At 43.7% G+C, this 21,768-nt stretch overlaps 2 protein-coding genes across 7 annotated transcripts in view; both read left to right on the forward strand.

Moving 5' to 3' along the window:
• Positions 1 to 445: 445 nt before the first annotated feature.
• LOC121639865 (gastrula zinc finger protein XlCGF57.1-like) lies at positions 446 to 21,221 on the forward strand. 5 transcript variants are annotated; one of them, XM_041985442.1, is made up of 4 exons: positions 446 to 553; positions 657 to 735; positions 18,624 to 19,249; positions 19,289 to 21,221. In XM_041985442.1, exons 3-4 carry the CDS (start codon positions 18,737 to 18,739, stop codon positions 20,585 to 20,587), a joined length of 1,812 nt encoding a protein of 603 aa, XP_041841376.1. In that variant the 5' UTR covers positions 446 to 553; positions 657 to 735; positions 18,624 to 18,736; the 3' UTR covers positions 20,588 to 21,221. The 5 variants fall into 5 exon arrangements, with proteins under 5 accessions (XP_041841376.1, XP_041841372.1, XP_041841374.1 ...); XM_041985438.1 differs by having other exon boundaries at positions 18,624 to 21,221; XM_041985440.1 differs by having other exon boundaries at positions 18,636 to 21,221.
• Positions 7,209 to 21,768, forward strand: part of LOC121639883 (zinc finger BED domain-containing protein 4-like) — an 18,098-nt gene continuing 3,538 nt past the window's right edge. Inside the window, exons 1-2 of one of the 2 annotated variants that reach the window (XM_041985471.1) lie at positions 7,209 to 7,219; positions 21,468 to 21,768. The exon at positions 21,468 to 21,768 is cut by the window's right edge and continues 1,077 nt beyond it. The gene's annotated coding sequence lies outside the window, so the exon portion shown is untranslated. Of the gene's footprint in view, positions 7,220 to 21,215 lie in introns of those variants that run through there. The other variant, XM_041985470.1, reaches the window with a different exon arrangement.

Raw genomic sequence — 21,768 nt, forward strand, 5'->3', positions numbered from 1 at the left:
CTTCAACACACCTGACTCAAATGAAATAGATCCAACAGGCTATTAAGCTTTGCACAATGACTCATCAATTTGAGTCTGGTGGTTTTGGAGCAGGGACACATCAAAAACCTGCAGGATTGTGACCTTTGAGGACAAGTGTTGGGCCGAAAAAAGCACCCCTGCCGCGAAAAGCACCCCCCCTCCTCAAGGAGCCTTACCAAAAGCCTGAACTTACCTGTAAATTTTTTTTTCTTCTTCTTTTTAGCAGCAGGTTAGTTCAGGCGTTTGATAAGGCGAGATGCTGTTACTGCGCTCCTTGAGTGGGGTGCTTTTCACGGCAGGGGTGCTTTTTTCCGCACGACACCGGAGCTGGGCACCCCGGTCTACTCTCTAGCTCCATACAGAGGAGCTCGACACATAATGACCCTGGTTGTCGTGATCACGTGACTTGTGGCAAGCTGCGGCTACGTCCGGTTTGTATATTCGAGGCGGTGTTGAGCAGACGGGCTCGAGCATAACGTCTAGAATAAAGCGGAGGTAAAGTGTCCGAAGATCTGTTTCACTTCGTTTTAAGGTATTTCTGCAACATTATTTAATGAAAAGTTTAAACTCCAGCTAGAGAATCCGACGTATCTGGATACTGACGATTGTTGGTTGCTGTCCTCTGCGGAAACCAGCTCGCTGGGGAGAAACGACAGGGCCGAAGAAGGATCAGACAAAGACTTGTTATCGAGGGAAGCCTCGTCGGGAAGGGAGGTGAGAATATACATGTTGGTTTCATGTGTTGGCTTTAATCGGTGAGTGTCCAGAAAGCACAGAATGTCGGATCTACGTCGCTTTAACAGAGGAACGGTGTTATATAGCAGGTGTTATACCGAGAACAACATGGCTGCCGAGATATGCATGCCTATTGTGTAAGCGCAAGCGAAATCCACCAAGACAGTCTGTTTGCAGAGCTCCACTTTAGAGCCTGGACAGATGTCGTGCCATAAATTGATCGTCTGCCAGAAACTGATTAGACGGCCGCGGGAGCGCGCAGCCTGCGCCGTGTCGCTCAGTTTCTCTGTGTCTCTGGTCTGTGGTTGTTACTCACGGCATAAAACCGACATGGCACGCAAACGCAAGTGACAGTATGTCTAAATTAAGAAATAGAGTATAAATTCTCAAGCGCTTTAATGGATTAATTACAGCTGCAGGCGAAGAGGTGCTGCAAGAAGAAATAACATCCAAGCATGTTGCTGCTTCACTGCTCAGGCGTCATGTGTTTGTCTTATGCTTGTTTATTTAAAGTATGTAAAATCTAGCTAGTATATGATTTAAGTATTGATTTACAAAGTTTTATTTCCTTTTATACCAAGAGGAACAGCCGCAGACTGAGAAATTGAGTGACACGGCACTAACAGGCTGCGCCGCTCCTGCAGCCATCTAATCAGTTTCTGGCAGTCGATCACTTTATGGCATGGCACCTGTCCTGGCTCCACTCTCAGGACACCTCCACTATAGTGCAGAAATAGAAAAAACAAATCCAAATAAAATGCACCAACAAACTGGCCAAGAATGTTTTAACCAGTTAACGTTATAAATAACATTAAGCACAATGATCAAGCAAGCATACGATCTTCTCCTAAAAACAACATTCTTTTTAATTAATAAACCCCCATTGAATGTTTTTGGCACAATCAACTGATTTTAATATGGACAATATTAACTGCGTATGATTGGCCCAACATGTGGACTTGAATTGTAAGCCTTAAATCTGAAGGTGGATGTTGTGTATTTTCACAAATGACAACATGAGCAGTTATAGTTTCGTATTTGTTGAGCGTTCTCTCTCTTCTTTTTTTTTGTCTTCTTTAGTTTCAGTTTCCATAGTTGAGTTCTGCTCATTGTCATTTAGTTTGCATTCTATTTAATGTCAATGTTTAAATTTAGTTTTGATTTTACATATTTTGCAGCACAAAGAGGTGAAGCAAATTGAAACCACATTTACTTTAATTAGCCTGGTGCCATTCACCCCAGCACCTTCAGTATAACAGTGTGTTGGGGAAAAAGAACCTCTGACAAAGATCCAGATGAAAAAGACTGCTCATGTTGAATAAAACTCAACATGAACAGACTTTTTATAGAGTTACCAACACATCTGAAAAATTACTGAAGAGAAGTTTTAATGCAAAATTAAATGTCCACAATAGTTTTTGCATTTTAGAGAAAGTTAGACATCTAATAAATAAAATAAAATGAGATATTGCAGTGTAGTTAATCTGACGCATAAACACACACACATTACAGACCATGGCGATGCCATCCAGTCTTTTTCCTCAGTTTGAACACTGATGGCACGTCATCTCGCAAGAGGGCATTGCAGGACTCTGTCCAATAGACAAATGCAACCCCCCCTCGATAAGTAGATATGATTTGTTGTTTTATTGTTTGGCATTTGGGTCCCAGTGTTGTGTTTAAGGTGGGATAATTACATTGGAGAAACCATAGGTTGCATCCAGTAAAATGTACAGGGCAAACTATGAATAAAAACTATTTCATATGAACAGGTTTACAGTTGGCAGTATTTAACCAGACGGTAATGGGTCTTACCACCAGCATAAAGATGTCGGTCATTCTCATATGGTTGTTCTGGAAATTTCTAGCATTTAAGAAAGGAGTTAGTAGACTAGGGTGTTTTTCACAGTTTAGTTGAAATAACATAATACTTGCAGTCAAGTTCCACCTGTATTTGGAGACCAGGTCTTTCCAGTTTTCCAGGATTCAGTGACTGTGAAAGTTTTCTTATATTAAAAATAAAGCTGCATTTAGAACCAAGTAGTTTACCAAAGCAATAAATTATGACTACATCTACAAGCAAGTAAAAAAAAATAGCAACAACAACACACACAGACACACACAAATGTATTTTTTTAATGAAAATAATTACCTTTAAACGGGACTGCATTTTCTATATGCACATGAAGGTGATGCTGGAGCCTAGATGACATGATTCTAGACACAGTGGACAGTGATATAAGCTGCAGTGGGTTGTGCATTTTTTATATTGGCAGGTTTTCCATTAGACAAAACAGATGGATGCATTTATAAAAAAGACAGAATAGCTGTTGGTCAAGACACATAGTTGAAACTCCAGGCCTGCATTTATGAGCGGTTTTATGTTTTAAACAATAAACAGAAAATGACCAAAGCCACTCTGGAAACAAACAGAAAGCAGAGTAAATGGAAAACGTCACAAAAAATAAAACCTTATGAAAACATTTTACTAACTCTGCTATAAGTTCAAGCTAATCTCTTTTATCAAACCAGGCGTGCTCGTTTGTAAACTCCTGCGTTTGTGTAAAACACTTCCAAACAATCAAACCTGTACACAACTGTAACTTGCTGTGACATTCGCTAACCTTACTTGCTATAAGACAGATACGTTGCTGACAAGCATAGAAAACCCACATTTTACATTTTACAGATAAAGCTGTATAGAAACTTAGCACTGTTGCAGAGTCTTATGGGCTCAACACAAAAGAGGCGACGTTGCTCCTTCTCCATCATTTTCGATGGATCTTGCACAATGAGGTGACAATCGCTGTCCTCCTCCAGCCAAGCAACAGGCATGTGAAATGTTGTGCTTGTTCACGTAGATGTTCACACGGGGGCTTGCGACGCGACACAAGAAAATAGAACAATTATCCATTTTTGTCGCTGTCGCATTGCGCTACAACCAACCAGTGAGGGTTTTGTTGACTGACCAATGAGAGCAGGCTATACAGTGCTGTCTGGAAATGCTTTCAACATGGAGGAACAGTCATTTTAGCTGTATCTGACTTTCCAATACTTTCCAATACTTCACCAAAGATGATAGAGATGTAAATAAAAAGGCAGCGACGTGGCGCCAGGGTGAATTTGTCCAAACATAGGTCCTGGATATATCAGCCTTGAGGTCCGCCATCAAATGATGATATTCATCATGCTGTTTCCTTGTTTGTAAAATGGAATGAACCCAAAGTTGTCTTTCTCTTTTGTACAATAGAGTCAACAGGAAGATTTCTGTCAATTCAAGCAAAATCTCTTCATCCTTCATTCCTTGTCTGTCATGGACTGGTTTGAAAATGTCAAAATTCTCTCCAATATCATAACCAATCAAATTTTTTAGAGACAAGCTATCCGAGAGCGCAATGTGTGACACTGCCGCCTTTGCTATCGTTGTTTGGCTCCGGTGTGTCGAGCCCATTACACGTTCAGTCTGTTCTTCTTGTCCAGTTGCCACCAAGGTGGCAGTTGGTGGGGGAGGAGTGGGTGTGGTAAAGAGACATTTCAGTTTTTTTTGTTGTTTTTTTTTTTACCAATTAGTCATTTCATAAGAGCTACCCAGTGATTGTTCTTTATTAGCTTCATTAGCTCATTTAAGAAGTGCAACTTTTTTTTTCCCACAGTGTTTTTTTGGCAGCATTTAGTCACTTATGAATGACAGATTAAAAAATGTGGCGTGGCTATATAAAAAAATCTTCCTCTCAAACAATTCAGAAATAATTTTTTCATTTTCCCATGTTTTGGGTGGTCAAATATGACAAAAAGAGAACACAGTTAAAGCAGAAATGCTGATTTGAAGTTTTATATGGTTTATATGGCTCCTCATGTTTTAATAGCTAGTATATAGAAGTCACATGTATGAATATTGCACTGATGAGTAAAAAGCATAGACTGTACCTAAAAGATGGACAGAGCCTCCATGACATCACCCGTAGGTTTCTGAAGAGCAAAACTGAAGCTCGTTGAGAGTTCCCACCATCGCCATCTTGGTAGCGTCAAGCATGTTGTTAGTCCCGGAAAATCCAAAAATGGGCAAAAAGGTTGATCTAAAAGAGGGACTGTGAAGGTGGGGGTGGATGATTGACAACCATCAAACTCCGAGCTGTTTGTAGCTAAGAGCTAACCGAGCTAATCCCGAGAAACGGTAGCTAACCAGCTAACGGAGATAGGCGGGCTAAAGCTAAGGCACGCTGTTAGCCGGCTAAAAATCGCAGTTGTGCTGCACTCTCCCTTCTTTCTGCGGATATTGGATACCTGTCAATCAAAAAGTCATGCCCCTAATTATGCCAAATTTTAAGATTGTCATGAAGGTAAACTCGACCTATTAATCCTCAAATGGATTTTTGTACCAGGCTTTAAACATGTTTATTTTTGCAGTGAAGTTGTTCTTTTTAACATGGGAGTCTGTGGGCATTTGCTCTGTTTTGGAGCCAGCTCCTAGTGGATGAGGGGTGAACTGCAATTTTTTTGCACTTCCACATAGGCTTCACATTTTACAGGTGGAGGCTGTCACATTTTACAGGTGGAGGCTGCCACTTGGTAAAAATAGAATAATTATAAGGTAGGTAGACAACACAATTTCAACCCTGCATGTTTGGCTTTCATCACAAGATGGGGGATGCATTATATGACAAAAGGTTTTTGTCATATAAAGAACTTTTTATTCAGCGGGGTATCTCTAAATAATCCTAAAGTACGGCTCTCAAATAATTTTTTTTTATCTTAAACAACAATAAAAGCAACATCATGCTGGATGTGAAATGTCTCAGATATTCTCACAACTTTATAGTGTCAACAAGCTAGTTCTGTTTAACTATTACCTACAACTTTATGTGAGCTAACAGTATATGTCAGTAGCTAACTACTTTTATTTTGCTAGCTGTAAAGTGAGCTAACAGCTAAGCCAGAGCAAAATCTGTGACCTATCAGAATCTGTGACCACAGAGAGGCGTACATTTTTCTGCATGTATATCTTAGAAGATGGGCGAATTCTTGAAAATGCTTGTATTTAAGCCTGAGTTCATTAAAATGCAGGTACAGTCAAGTCACATTTTGTGATGGTTATCAGAAATGGTGACCTCTGTGATTCAGGCTATATGAGGGTCACATATTATGTTAGAGTCCAGACTATAAGAGGGTTGACTTAGTCACTGTTACTGATAGCCATCAGAATGTGTGCCTTTATTAATATTTATAATGAACCCAAAGAAATACAGACATACAGTTTGGACTTTTAACATAACGTAACCTTCACATAGCCAGGATTACAGAGGCCATCTCTCAGAAATGGCAATCAGACCTGAACAGCACTGTGATTCATATCCTGAAGGACACTCCAAACGCAGGTTTATGTTGTCCAGTGCTGTCCAGGTGCTTCCTTTGACAGCACTGCAAATCTTAAAGGCCGAGTTATGCTAGGTGGCTAGTTAGTGTGTCCTCATTCAGATTTGCTGCTGTCAGTTATCCGGTTGCTGTCACGTTAGACCTAATCCTTCTAATAGTCTAAATAGTCTCTGTTGAGGCCAGCATAGTAATGAAGAAGGCAGCTGCTTCACTTAGTCTATTCTATTCTTTTCTATTCTATTCTATAATCATTTAGTAGATGCTTTTATCCAAAGTGACTTAATTTGATCATAAACAGTCATCATAAACAGATCAGCAGGACTAAAAAACATCCCACTGCCATTGAACAGATACAACACCCGCTATGCTGTCTGCAAACAACATGACAAGTTAAAAATGTTTGTGTCTCAGCCACAAGTTTTAATATAACATTATAAATAAAGCAGAGTTACTATCTCAGTTGCAAAAGCACCTTTTTCTCCTACTTTTCCTAATTGGAATAAAAAACATTGGATGCTTCAACACCGACTTAAACACTGACAACTGAAAACTGTAACTTGGGGCTAACTATCCTTTATCAAACACTGAGTCCAGGATGAGATGGGGAGCTGCATGAAAAAATGGAGGAATGAAACCTTGTTTACACTCCCCTTAATGCATCACACACAGACAGCCAGCAGATGAAGCTCTTTCTGAATACAATAATGTTTCCATGTAGTGAGTAGCTTTGATTTCACCATTTCTAGCTTCACTGAGATTACTTCTAGCCAGTGTTGTTTTCGTCAGTGATGACGATGACGAATTTATTTCGTTGACTAACCTTTTTTTGTGGCGAAAATGAAACGGTGACAAGCTCTCTGATGACAAAAACGTGACGAGATGTTAGTGAGATTTTGTTGACGAGACGAAAATGTTTAAGGGCTGATTGTCCGACATTAAAAATGTACAACATTTCTGCCTATTGTGAGTGCAATCTGTCAGTCAGCAACACTGCTGCACCTTGGCCACGCCCTTAACCAGACATGCAGCGTACACAGATAAGTAGTTGATTCATTTATATGTTAACCTTTCCCGTTTTCCTCTTCTGATCGTGGTTGGAAGACACTGGGGAGATTCTTCTTCTCCAGGGCCTAAGTAGCATTCGCTTCGGGGTTAACTCCCTACACTCCTCTCTACACTTGTTAACAGGGTGAAACACAAGGAAAGGAAGGCAGTGGTTGCGCTGAGAAACTGCTTTATTACAAGACCTCGTTCATACTTTTTATGGTGACATTTGAAGTGTTTACTGTGGTAATGCTGACTAGTTTCTTTCCACCAGGTCCCCATAGCTATTGTTTGTCTCAGACCAGCAGCTATGTTCCGCCTGGTGTGATCTGGGAAAAAATAGTCTGGAGACATTTTGTTTTCACGTTGAAATATACGTCAATAAAATGTAGCACGACATTTCTCTACGGCTCTGGTGCGGCTTTACCACAGGTCCGTAGCGGTGGCGAAACATCGGACTGTCACCACGTCTTTCACAACACCCTCACTACACTCATCATACAGGGAAGAAAGAGACAGTCCACTAAAATGGTGTTGAGATGGCAGTGATACAGTTTGTCCAAAGTGTTGATGAGTTTCTTAAATCCCGGATTGTTCACTGTGTTAAGTGAAAAAAAAGTTCTGTTTGTTTATAACGTTTGTCTCTCTGTGACTCTGGGAGCTGGTGGATTATTTAGTTGCGACTCACAAAAATTGAACATTTTTCTATTTTTTTGTGTTGCGTTGCAAGCCCCCGTGTGCATGTCTGCATGCACGAACGCAATATTTTACATGCACGACTGTCGTCTGTCGCTTGGCTGGAGGAGGGCAGCGATTTTCGCTTCCTCGTGCAAGTTTACATAGAAAATGATGGAGAAGGAGCGACGCCGCCTCCCGTGTGTCCAGGTGTCTGCAACTCATTCTGAATAAAACTAAAGCGGACGGGGCTGTGGGAGGAGTCTGCAGCAAAGCGCTGCATTGACAGCTGTGCTCGATTTGAAAACAGCACAAATCGAAAGACGAAAAATAATCGGACCATTTCATTTTTATGATAGTTGAAAACCCAGATCGTAATTGCAATTAAAATTCGATTAATTGCCCAGCCCTACCGAACCCCTAATTGCTCCTGATGGGTCATGGTTGAGCGCCTTGCACGGTCGCTTCCGCCATCAGTGTGTGAATGTTTGTGTGTGTGAATGGGTACAGGCCATTTACCATTTAACTATAATCCATCATAATTGATTAGAGTATTTGCTGTTGGCTGGGAAACCTTCTAAGTCGAAAACCATTCCTTTAATTTTTGATGAAAATAACCAAACAACAAGCTCACAATGTGTTGCTATATGTTGAACTTGTAGATCAGCTATTTTCTTGTGTGACATTTCTGTATGATGAAGTAGGGCATCAATTCATGAAAATAGGTGAAATATAGAAATAAAAGGTTTCCGCCCAACAGCAGTTAAGTATAGCATGGCAGCACTGCATCTCTGTTGATGGGAAAGTCTCGGCTAAAGCTATCAGTCTGGTAAAGGATCTGGTTATTATGCAAAAGCATTAAGGTACTTAATACTTGTTATAACCTGTCAACCTTGATTCCACTTTTTAATATGTATTATTGACCTAAATTAATTTTTTTATTTGACTACATCTAGACTTTCGTCGACTAAAACTAGACTAAAACTATCAAACTTAGACATGACTAAAACGTGACTAAAACTAGTAAGTCATGACGACGAAAACTAAGACTAAAACTGAGATGCCTGCCAAAAACAACACTGCTTCCAGCCAGCTGAGCAGATATTAATATGGCATAAGAGTGTAGGCCCGGCCACCAGTGATCAGGCTCCCCTCCTGTGGGCTCACCACCTGCTGCAGGAGGGGCCATAGGGGTCGGGTGCAGTGTGAGCTAGGTGGCTGCCAGAGGCGGGGACCCTGGCAGTCTGATCCTTGGCTGTAAAAGCTAGCTCTAGTGACGTGGAATGTCACCTCTCTGGCAGGGAAGGAGCCTGAGCTGGTGCGCGAGGTTGAGTGGTTCTGGCTAGATATAGTCGGACTCACCTCGACGCATGGCTTGGGCTCTTGAAACATTGTCCTTGAAAGAGGCTGGACCCTCTTCCATTCTGAAGTTGCTCCTGGTGAGAGACGCCGAGCAGGTGTGGGCATGCTAATTGCTCCACAACTTGGCGCCTGTATGTTAGGGTTTACCCCGGTGGACGAAAGGGTAGCTTCCCTTCGCCTTCAGGTGGGGGGACGGGCCACACTCTAGGCCGCAGTTCGCTGATCGACTTTGTAGTCGTATTGTTGGACTTGCGGCCGCATGTTCTGGACACTCGGGTGAAGAGAAGGGCGGAGCTGTCAACTGATCACCACCTAGTGGTGAGTTGGCTCAGATGGTGGGGGAGGATGCCGGTCAGGCCTGGCAGACCCAAGCGTGTTGTGAGGGTCTGCTGGGAACGTCTGGCAGAGTCCCCTGTAAGAATGAGTTTCAACTCCCATCTCCAGCAGAGCTTCAACCATGTCCCGGGTGAGGCGGGGGACATTGAGTTTGAGTGGGCTGTGTTCCATGCCTCTATTGCCGAGGCAGCCAGCTGCAGCTGTGGCCGTAAGGTTGTAGGTGCCTGTCGTGGCGGTAACACCGAACATGTTGGTGGACACCAGCAGTAAGGAATGCCATCAAACTGAAGAAGGAGTCCTATTGGACCTTTTTGGCCTGTGGGACTCCAGAGGCAGCTGATGGATATCAGCGGGCTAAGCAGAGCGCAGTTTTGGCGGTCGCTTAGGCAAAAACTCGGGCACGGGAGGAGTTTGGAGAGGCCATGGAGAATGACTTCCAGATGGCTTCAAGGAGATTCTAGTCCACCACCCGGCTGCTCACGAGGGGAAAGCAGTGCTCCATCAACACTGTGTACAGTGGGAATGGAGGGCTGCTGACCTAGACTCGGGACGTTGTGAGGTGGTGGAGGCAATAACCTTCTCAATCCCACCAACACGTCTTCCGATGAGGAAACAGAGTCTGGGGTAGCTGGTGCTGGCTCTCTTTGCCAGAGGTTTCATCAGTGTCATGGATTCTTTTAATTTTACCCAGCATGTGTCTGTGCCCACACATGCCAAAGGCCACACATTAGACCTTGTTTTTACTTTGGGGTTGGATATTGATTGTCTTTTTTCTGAGGACATTTTTATTTCTTATCACCTCTGTATTTTTTTTAACTTGTCCTTTCCTGTGTTGATCTCTCCTGTTCGGAGAGAGGTGAGCTCTCGTATCATCGACGACTCTACTGCTGGTGTTTTTTCTGCTGCTTTTGATTTAGTCTTATCCTCTGATGACGACCTTGATCTCTCCATTGATCTTTTTAATGATTTTAGTCTCTCCATTTTAGATAAAGTATGTCCTGTTAAAACCAGATTTGCTTCTGTGGCTAAGTTATCCCCTTGGTTAAACGACAGCACTCGCTGTCTAAAACGCTGCTGTAGAAGAGCTGAGCGGTTGTGGAAGAAAACTGGTTTGCATGTCCACCTGCTTTACTTGAAGGATCTCCTGGCTTCCTTTAATGATGCTGTTAAAGATGCAAGGGCTGCCTACTTCTCAGATCTAATCACAAAAAGTCGTGGTAATCCTAAAGTGTTATTTAACACCATTACTTAATTAATTACTACTACTGCTCCTGCTGTCCCTATTGCTTCAAATGAGGATTGTGAAAAATTCCTAGCCTTTTTTTTTTTTTTTTTAACCCTGTCCTGTCCAGCATCCTAACATACAGAACGGTGATCTGTGTGCCATATTTTGCTTGACAGATTTGCTCTACCAAGGGAGACATGTTATATACATGGCTGCCCTTGATATTTTTATTATTTTTATTGTAATCTTATTTTCTTTAGTCTTATATGTCAGTGCCGAACCTGACAGGGATAGAGGAAGAAAGAGAGAGAGAAAAAAAAAGGGAGAGAAAAGGGCAGGATTAAAATGTGGAAATAACAGTTGTCTATGCGGCCCAGAACATATCACAAAAAAAAAAAAAAAACAAAAAAAAAAAAACAACAATATAAACTACCACAGTACTACATGATACCGAAAGAAAGATAGAATGATGATAATATAAAAAATTACAATAGTCATCAAACGTACCTGCAGATGAACGTACCAACACACAAACATCAGCTACATCTAGTGAGAAGCGGATGGAGAGAAGAGCACGTTTGTGAGCATGCACGTGTTAATATGCATGTGTGGCCATGCAACAGGGAGGAAATGTGTACCCGCAAGGGGGCCGCGATCACGCCGCACCCTGAAGCATCAGCGGGGGACGGGGGGAGCCCGAGGCCCCAAAGGCCAAGCAGATCCACAGAGTACCAAGCCCGGGACAGCCAAAGCACACAGAGCAGCGGCCCACCTGGTCCAGAGCAGAGGGATCCCCAGACCGGAACCCCCGGCGCGACGGGGCAGGGGCACCGGGCAGCCCAGGGCGATGGTGAGCAGGCCCAGCGGGCGCCGGGCGCTGCGGCGCGGGCCGCACGGAGGGCAGGCGCCCCACAGGCCCAAGGGCCACCCCCTCCCCCCAGCAAAGCCCCACCCAGGAACCCGACGGGGCCCGACCGCCCCAGGCAAAGCCACCGCGGGCCACGCCAACCCAACACCAAGGCCAGGCACCCCAGGGACAAGAACACCATTACTTAATTAATTACTACTACTGCTCCTGCTGTCCCTATTGCTTCAAATGAGGATTGTGAAAAATTCCTAGCCTTTTTTTCTGATAAAGTCAAAACGGTGAGAAGCTCTTTGTCTCCGTCAGCTGTGTTTCTGCCAGTTCCCAGTCCAGCTCGGCCTGTGATTATAGATAAATTTTCACCTGTTTCTTTATCCGAGCTGGTGACATTAGTTGGCTCAATGAAGGCATCTTCCTGCTCTCTTGGTGTTCTACCTACATCCCTTTTTAAAGATGTCTTCCTGGCTACTGGTCCCTGTGTCCTCACAATAATTAACTCCTCTCTGCTGCTTGGTCAAGTTCCTGGCTATTTCAAGAATGCTGTCATTCATCCACTCTTAAAAAAACCCAAGCTTGATCCCTCCCTCTTTAGCAGTTATAGACCTATTTCACATTTGCCATTTATCTCTAAAATTTTAGAAAAAATTGTTGCTAAGCAGCTTACAGCTGCTTTAGAGACACACCATATCCTGGATCATTTCCAGTCTGGCTTTCGCAGGGCTCACTCCACTGAAACAGCCCTGCTCAGAGTCACCAATGACATCCTGATACAGAGCGATGCAGGTCATTGCTCTGTGTTATTGTTACTAGACTTGACCTCAGCTTTTGACACTGTAGATCATCGCATCCTGCTGGACAGGCTGAAACACTAGGTGGGGGTTTCAGGATCTGCTTTTAATTGGTTCTCCTCTTATCTCTCTGGGAGATTAGTCTCCGTGGCTGCTGCAAAGTTTAAATCCTCTTCTTCAGCTCTTGATTTTGATGTTCCACAGGGGTCTGTTCTGGGTCCTTTATTGTTTATTTTATATTTGCTGCCACTGCAGCACATTATCGGCTCTTTTAAAGATATTTCTTATCATTGTTATGCTGATGATATTCAGCTTTTTATTTCTTTTAAACCTCAGGATGTTTTTAAGATTCAGACATTGCTTGGGTGTTTGGATGCTGTCAGGAGCTGGATGAATGATAACTTTCTTCAACTTAATGATGAAAAAACCAAGGTCCTTGTTTGTGCCCCTGACAGATTTTTACCTGAGATAGCTGAGAGTCTCGGCCCACTTGCCTCATGCATTAAGTCCTCGGTCAGGAACCTTGGGGTAACCCTTGACCCTGCAATGTCCTTAGATGCTCATGTAAAATTACTTGCTCGCTCTTGTTTCTATCACCTCAAAAACATTGCTAAGCTGCGCCCAGTTGTTTCACCATCTGAGATGGAGATGATCGTACATGCCTTCATCTCATCCAGACTGGATTACTGTAATTCCCTCTTCACATATTTAAACAAAAAATCGCTTGACCGTCTCCAGTTGGTTCAGAATGCTGCTGCAAGGCTGGTAACTAAATCCCCCAAATTCACCCATGTCAGTCCTCTACTAATCCAGCTGCACTGGCTGCCCATCTATTACAGGGTGCATTTTAAAATTCTGGTGTTTACCTATCAAGCCCTACATGACCAGGCACCCGAATACATCAGGGATCTCCTACAGCTCTACGTGCCCAGCAGGTCCTTGAGATCGAGTCACCAACATCTGCTGGTTGTTAAATCAACACGGCTGAGAACTAAGGGTGACAGAGCCTTTGCAGCAGTGGCCCCTGTCCTCTGGAACTCCCTTCCTCTAGGCCTGAGATCTGTGGAGTCCATGACCTCTTTTAAAATGCAGCTAAAAACACATCTTTTTAAACTTGCTTTTACTTAGTTTTATTTTTTTTACTTAGTTTTATTTGTTTTTATTATCTCTGTATTACTGTTATTCAGTGTTTTATCTTGTTGTTAAGCACTTTGTGATTTTATCTTGAAAGGTGCTATATAAATAAACATTTACTTACTTACTCTCCCATCTCTGGGGCTGAGGTTGCTGAGGTGGTTAAAAAGCTCCTCAGTGGCAAGGCCCCGGGGGTGGATGACCGCGCCCACCTTAGTCACCTGTGATGCTTCTGGGGTGGCGCTGGGCGCTGTGCTCTCCCAGATTCAAGATGGGGTGGAACGCCCGGTGGCTTTTGCCTCACGAGCACTCACTCTAGCGGAGCAGAGGTTTTCTGTGGGGGAGAGGGAGGCCCTGGCCTGCATGTGGGCTTGTAAACGCTGGCATGTTTACTTATATGGGAGGTCGTTCACCATACGCACGGACTACCAAGCGCTGATGGCACTGCTGGCAACCCAGGGCTCGGGACACAGGCCTATGAGACTCTTAAGGTGGGCTGACAGGCTGAACCAGTACAACTTCAGTCTGGAGTTTATGCCTGGGCGGGCCAACACCGTGGCCGACCTCCTGTCAAGGGCTGTGTCCGTGTCAAAAGAGATTGGCGAAGTGTCATCAGATCCTGAGGGCGATGAAGACTGGGTCCACATCCTGCACGGGCCTCTCAGTTCAGTAGTCACCCTGGAGGAGTTGCAGCAGGCCTCAGCTGCTGATGAGGCCCTCACGACTCTCCGCACCTACGTCCGGGACGGCTGGCCTGCCAAAGTGGAGGATAGGCTTCTCCCCTACTACCGCTTCCGTGATGAGCTCTCCTGCTGGGGGGCAGTGTGCCTAGCTCGAGGTCACCGTGCAGTTGTTCCAGAAACTCTCAGGTCCAGAGTATTACACATGGCGCATGAGGGGCACCTCGGGATGGTCATGGTAAAACAGCGCTGCCGTGATACAGTGTGGTGGCCCTGCATAGACTCTGACATTGAGGAGCTGGTGCGTAACTGTGCCTGCTGCCTTCTGAGTGGGAAAACAGGCCAGCCTGTCACAGCCCCTCTCACCCCAACGCCCTGGCCGTCTTCACCCTGGGAACATATCCAGGTCGGCATCTGCGGAGAACTTCATGGGGCACCGGCTCATGCCCGTTACCTGCTGGTGGTGCACGATCTTCATTCGAAATGGCCAGAGGTTTTTCAGTTAAGCTCCATTACTGTGCACACCATTGTCGACCACCTGGACAACCTGTTTGGGCGCTGGGGCCTCCCAGGTGTGGTCACAACTGATAACGGACCCCAATTTACATCAGTTGAGTTCACAGAGTTTCTCACACTGCGGTCCATCAAGCACATCAGGACGGCAGTGTATCACCCAGAGAGTAATGGCGGCGTGGAAAGACTGAATAAAACTCTGAAAAATGGTATCAGAGCATGTCTAGAGGAACGGAGGACCTTCAGCGATGCTCTCAACCAAACTCTCCTGACCATCCGGGCCTCCAAACATTCCACCACCGGAGTGTCACCTGCGTTGCTCATGATCGGACGTGAACTTCGGCAACCACTGGACTGCTTGAGAGCTGAGCCTGCTCCTGTGCGCGGGAGCCCAGGGCTCCAGATTGCTAGAGCTAAGGTGAGAGATTCCCAGGCTCGGATGAAAAAGAAGTATGATGTCACACACAGAGTGCATAGCCCCTCGTTTTCAGCAGGGGATTGGGTCAGGATCAAACGCCTCCACCGCCAAAATAAGCTGCAGTCATACTGGTCAGAGCCCCTGCGGGTGACTAAGCAGCTCGGGCCTGCCACTTACAGACTGGAAAACGGGACTCGTTGGCACGCAAACCGTCTGCATAGAGTCCGCAACCCCGCTGCACCAGCATCACCCCTGTCGCCGGCAGCGTTAGCTTGGCAGCCCAGGCCAGGAGCTAATCGGGTGGGGGATGACCCACCAGCGCCACTCAACGCAGCTTCACCACCATCACGCCCTCAGAGGATGAGGGCCCCGCCTGTCTGGCATGGGACTATGTGACAGGGTGATGATGACGCTGGGTGATGTGTGGGACGAATGTTTGCTTAAGTTCCTGGGGGGGATGTTATGTTCTCAACAGGCAGCTGTTCTCCTTAATGCGCCTGTTGGTTACTGTGTCTTTAAGGGTGACAGTAGCGATGTACAGCAAAAGTCGTTAAGTGTGTAGTGTGCGTCAGTTGAATAAACGCCACAAACGGAGCAACACGCAGCGGTTTTTGAGTCCTGCACAAACACAATAACGCCAACCGGTACAAGCTTGAACGCCTACTACCAATTAAGCATATCTGGTGATGTGCATCTCTGTAATGAGAAGGGGTGTGGTCTAATGACATCAACACCCTATATCAGGTGTGCATAATTATTAGGCAACTTCCATTCCTTTGGCAAAATGGGTCAGAAGAGAGATTTGACGGACTCTGAAAAGTCAAAAATAGTGAGATGTCTTGCAGAGGGATGCAGCACTCTTAAAATTGCCAAGCTTTTGAGGCGTGATCATTAAACAATCAAGCGTTTCATTCAAAATAGTCAACAGGGTCGTAAGAAGCGTGTTGAAAAAACAAGGTGCAAAATAACTGCCCATGAACTGAGGAAAATCAAGCGTGAAGCTGGCAAGATGCCATTGGCCACCAGTTTTGCCATATTTCAGAGCTGCAACATCACTGGAGTGCCAAGAAGCACAAGGTGTGCAATACTCAGGGACATGGCCAAGGTAAGGAAGGCTGAAAAACGACCACCACTGAACAAGACACACAAGATAAAACGTCAAGACTGGGCCAAGAAATATCATAAGACTGATTTTTCTTAGGTTTTATGGACTGATGAAATGAGAGTGAGTCTTGATGGGCCAGATGGATGGGCCCGTGGCTGGATCAGTACAGGGCAGAGAGCTCCACTCCGACTCAGACGCCAGCAAGGTGGAGGTGAAAATTCCCTGGTGAAAATAAATAAGTGAAATGGGTATATATTTGGTTTTTGTTAAGTTGCCTAATAATTATGCACAGTAATAGTCACCTGCACACACAGATATCCTCTTAAGATACTAAAACTAAAAAAGTCCCGCTCCAACTTCCAAAAATATTCAGCTTTGATATTTATGAGTCTTTGGTTTTCATCGCGAACATAGTTGTTGTTCTGTAATAAAATTAATCCTCAAAAATACAACTTGCCTAATAATTCTGCACACACTGTACACCAACAATCTTCATACTCTTCTGAACACTCATGCTCCACTGAAAACCAGATTCGTCTCTTTCACCCGCTCTGCACCGTTGTTCACTCCTGCCCTCCGTTGGCTCAAATTCCAAGGACGACAACTGGAACGACTCTATAACAAAACTGGACTCAATATACACAAAGAAATGTACAATAATCATGTAATGCTATACAAGGACAGTCTCTCCTTAACAAAATCTGTTTACTACTGTGGTGTCATTCAGTCCAATCAACACAACTCCAAAACTCTCTTCTCTCTCCTCACCAATATTACAAAGCCGCCTGACTCTCTTCTCCACCACATGCAATCCACTGACTTCTGTAACTCACTCATGTCTTTCTTTGTCTCCAAAATCTCTGACATTTACCAACACCTGGCCTCATGGAGAGCTGCAGTCTCTGGAGTGGACTTCACCGCCCCCTACTCATCACCCATAATCACATTCTCCAGTTTTATTCTCCCCTTCACAGTACTGAAACACGACCCTCTCATAGCTTCAGATTCAGATTTACTATCCATTCTCAGCCTTCTTGACCTCACCGCAGCATTCGACACCATCTCTCACAGCATTCTCCATGACAGACTATCATCCATCGGCATTACTCACATCCCCCTCACCTGGTTCACTTCTTACCTTTCTGGCTGACACAATTCATTCGACTGAAATCCCATGTATCAAACTCTTTCCCTGTCTCTGCTGGTGTGCCCCAGGGCTCAGTCCTGGGGCCCCTCCTTTTCATTATCTACATTCTTCCACTTGGTTACATCTTTCGCAGACACAATATTAATTTTCATTGCTATGCAGACGACACCCAGCTCTACCTCTCTACCAAACCAACCTCTTCACTTCTTCCAACCTCCCTCACCACTTGTCCACAAGAAATTCATTCTTGGTTTTCATCCAACTTCCTCAAACTCAACAGTTCTAAAACAGATATCCTCATGGTAGGCACGCCCCACACTTTCCCATTTCCATAAACAACTCAACTGTCCTTCCCTCCCCTCAGGTAAAGTCTGGGTGTCGTCCTCAACAGCACTCTTTAACAGTATCACCCGTCTGCATATTTTCACTTGAGAAACATTTCTCGTCTCCGTCCCTCTCTCACCCCCCACACCACTGCCATCCTCGTCCACAGCCTTGTTACCTCCCGGATTGACTACTGCAGCTCTCTTCTCTTTGGTCTCCCTAATAAATCCCTCCAAAAACTGCAGCTCCAAAACTCTGCTGCACTCATCATTACACAGACCCCTACTACTCACCACATCACCCCCATCTTACAACAGCTTCACTGGCTCCCTGTTTAACAAAGAATTAACTTCAAAATTCTCCTCATTACATTCAAAGTATATATTCAAAGTATATATCTGATCTCCTGCACACTGCCAGTCCGGTCCATTCACTTCGCTCCTCCTCCTCTCTCCAGCTTCTTGTCCCCCCTGCCCGTCTCGTCACTATGGGGAGCCGAGCATTTAGCCACTCTGCTCCCCATCCCTGGAACTCTATTCCCCCTGATATACGAACCATAGACTCTCTTCCTCTCTTCAAATCACAACTCAAAACGCATTTGTTCAGACAGTCCTATGCCATCTAGTCACTCACCAGCTTTATGTTGTCCTCTGTTCCGTTTTGTTTATTTTGTACTTATTGTTTTTAACCGATTGCTTTCACAATATGTATGTATGTAAATATACACATTACTGAATATTTTGTACATCTTTTTGACTGAGTTATTGTGCATGCAACCATATTAAAGGTGTGACTGTGAAGAAGCTATGAGGGGAAGAGGTGGGGTTTTTTCTGCTGCGTGGTCTTGAAATCCAACTTTATCTTCCTTTTTATTGCAGTATTCCCTGCAGATGTGCAGCAGCTGTTGGTGATTACAGAGGGGGTGCCTTTAATAGAGTCTGGACAAGCAGGACCTAGAGCCCCACCTAATAATAGAGGAACAAGAGGAACTATGGCCCAATCAGGACTGAGAACAGTTGATGATGGGGTGGTGGAGAGTGTCACCATTTTACCAATGAGGATGGGTCCTCTGAAGAATGAGGATGATGATAAAGAATTTCAGCCTTGTTCATATTCAGCCAATCTTCATCAAACCCAAACTGAAGGCAACACAGAGGTAGAAGCTCCAACCAACAGCCCAGCTAAATGGATTAAATCAGAAACTGATGGAGAGGACTGTGGAGGACCAGAACTAACCAGTAACCCAGACCCAAACAGTTATTTACAACCAAATAGTAACAGAAAGACTTCAGGCTCTTCTGAGATGAAACGTTTATCACATTTTGGACCTAAAATGGAAGACGATGATAAAGACTGGAATGACAACAGGGGACATGGGTCAGGTGTAAACAGTGATGTGGAGTGTAACGCTGCCAACAAATCCCTCAGCTGCTCTGAATGTGGTAAAATGTTTCACTACCAGAAATCTTTCCAGAAACACTTAGCACACCATTCAGAAAAAATGTCTTTGAGCTGTTTGAACAGTAAGAAACATTTTAAAATAACAGAAAATGGAATTATCCAGAAAAGAGTCCACACAGAGAAAACATTTGGATGTGATGTTTGTGGTAAAATCTTTAGTCGTAAAAGAAACCTTAAGATACACACGAGAGTCCACACAGGAGAGAGACCCTTCAGCTGTGAAAAATGTGGACAAAGATTTGGTCAAAAGTCACACTTAAACCAACACATGAGAATCCACACAGGAGAAAGACCGTTCAGCTGTGATGAATGTGGACAAAAATTTGGTCTAAAGTCAAGATTAAACCTGCACATGAGAATCCACACAGGAGAGAGACCATTCAGCTGTGATGAATGTGGACATAGATTTGTTCATAAAATACACTTAACCCATCACATGAGAGTCCACACAGGAGAGAGACCATTCTGCTGTGATGAATGTGGACATAGATTTAGTCTAAAATCAAACTTAGACAAACACATGAGAATCCACAAAGGAGAGAAACCATTTAGCTGTGATGAATGTGGACATAGATATAGTCAAAAGGGAAACTTAGACAAGCACATGAGAGTCCACACAGGAGAGAAACCATTCAGCTGTGATGAATGTGGAAATAGATTTGGTACAAAATTAAGCTTAGACGAACACATGAGAATCCACACAGGAGATAAACCATTCAGCTGTGATGAATGTGGGCGTGACTTTCGTCAAAAGAGAAGCTTAGACGAACACATGAGAACCCACACAGGAGACAGACCATTCAGCTGTGATGAATGTGCACGTGATTTTAGTAACAAGAGAAGCCTAAAAGACCACATCAGAATCCACACAGGAGATAAACCCTTTAGCTGTGATGAATGTGGACATGCCTTTTATCACAAAAAAAGCTTAAAAGACCACATGAGAATCCACACAGGAGAGAGACCATTCAGCTGTGATGAATGTGGACAAAGCTTTACTTACAAGTCAACCTTAAACATACACATGAGAATCCACACAGGAGAGAGACCATTCAGCTGTGATGAATGTGGGCATAAATTTAGTGAAAAAACAAGCTTAAAACGACACATGAGAATCCACACGGGAGAGAGACCATTCAGCTGTGACGAATGTGGACGTACATTTCGTCAAGAAACAGGTTTAGACCAACACATGAGAGTCCACGCAGGAGACAGACCATTCCACTGTAATGAATGTGGACATAGATTTGGTCACAAGTCAAGCTTAGACCGACACATGAGAATCCACACAGGAGACAAACCATTCAGGTGTGAGGTGTGTGGTAAATTGTTTAGGTGGCATAAGTCTTTGAAAGGACACATGCGTGTCCACATAACATAGAAGAGGCACAATTTCAGGACTTTGTTGCAAAGCTTCAAAGAATGTGTTTGCAGTATAAATATGCGCTGGTTAGAAGAACTTCAGGGGCATTATTGCATTAAAGCTACTCAAGGCAAGTTTTTTTCTGTATCATATTTCATGCACAAGATAATTTAAAGTGATTTACATAAAACATTAAAGGCATTACAGTGGGGAGCAGAAAGCAATACAAAACTTAAACTTAAAAGAAATAAAAGAAATTTAATAAAAAGAAAAAAAAATCACAAAAGTTACAATGTAAAGAAGTTGTCACAGTTGTTTTCATAAAAGGCAGTAAATTGAAGCGTTTTTAAATTCTTTGATCTTTGGAAAGATCTCAGGACTTGTGACTCTTGGTGAGGCCTTGAGCAGCAGCGTTCTGGACTAACTGCAGCTATGATAGACTTTTTAGGGAGCCCTGTGAGGATAACATTATAGTTTTCTAGTTTACTAAAGATAAATGCATGGACAGGTTTTTCTATCTTCTATACGTTTTTTTTAAGTGACAATAGATTCACTTCACAACTGTCTTAATATAACTGCTAAAGTTCATGTCTGACTCCATGACTACTCCCAGATTTCTGGCTTGGTTGTTAGTTTTGAACTTAGCTGTTAGAAGCTGAGTACTGACTTTTAATCTTTCTTCCTTGGCTCTAAAAACTATTATTTCAGTTTTGCCTTCATTTCACTAAAATAAGTTCTGGCACATCCAATCTTTAATTTGATTGATGCAGTGGATTGGACTATAGTCTCCTGGTGCGATGGTTATGTAGATTTGTGTATCATCAGCATAGTTTTGGTGATATATTTAGTTGTTTTTCATAATTTGAGCAAGTGGCAGCATGTAGATGTTGAACAGCAGTGGTCCCAGGATGGAGCCTTGGGGAACTCCACGTGTTATTTTTATTCACTCAAATTTATAGTTACCTATAGACACCAAGCAGTCCTTGTCTTTGAAATAGTATTCAAACCATTTAATTGCAGCACCAGAAAGTCCTGCCCAGTTTTTTTTAGCTGGTCTAATAAAATCTTATGTTCGATTGTATCAAACTCAGCACTGAGATCCAGTAGTACCACAACTTAAATGTTTCTGTCTGTGGTCAAGTTGATGTCATTAAAGACCTTTACTAGACAAGTCTCAGTGCTGTGATGTGGCAGAAAAC

Source organism: Melanotaenia boesemani, chromosome 5, assembly GCF_017639745.1.
Source record: "Melanotaenia boesemani isolate fMelBoe1 chromosome 5, fMelBoe1.pri, whole genome shotgun sequence".
NCBI lineage: Eukaryota > Metazoa > Chordata > Actinopteri > Atheriniformes > Melanotaeniidae > Melanotaenia > Melanotaenia boesemani.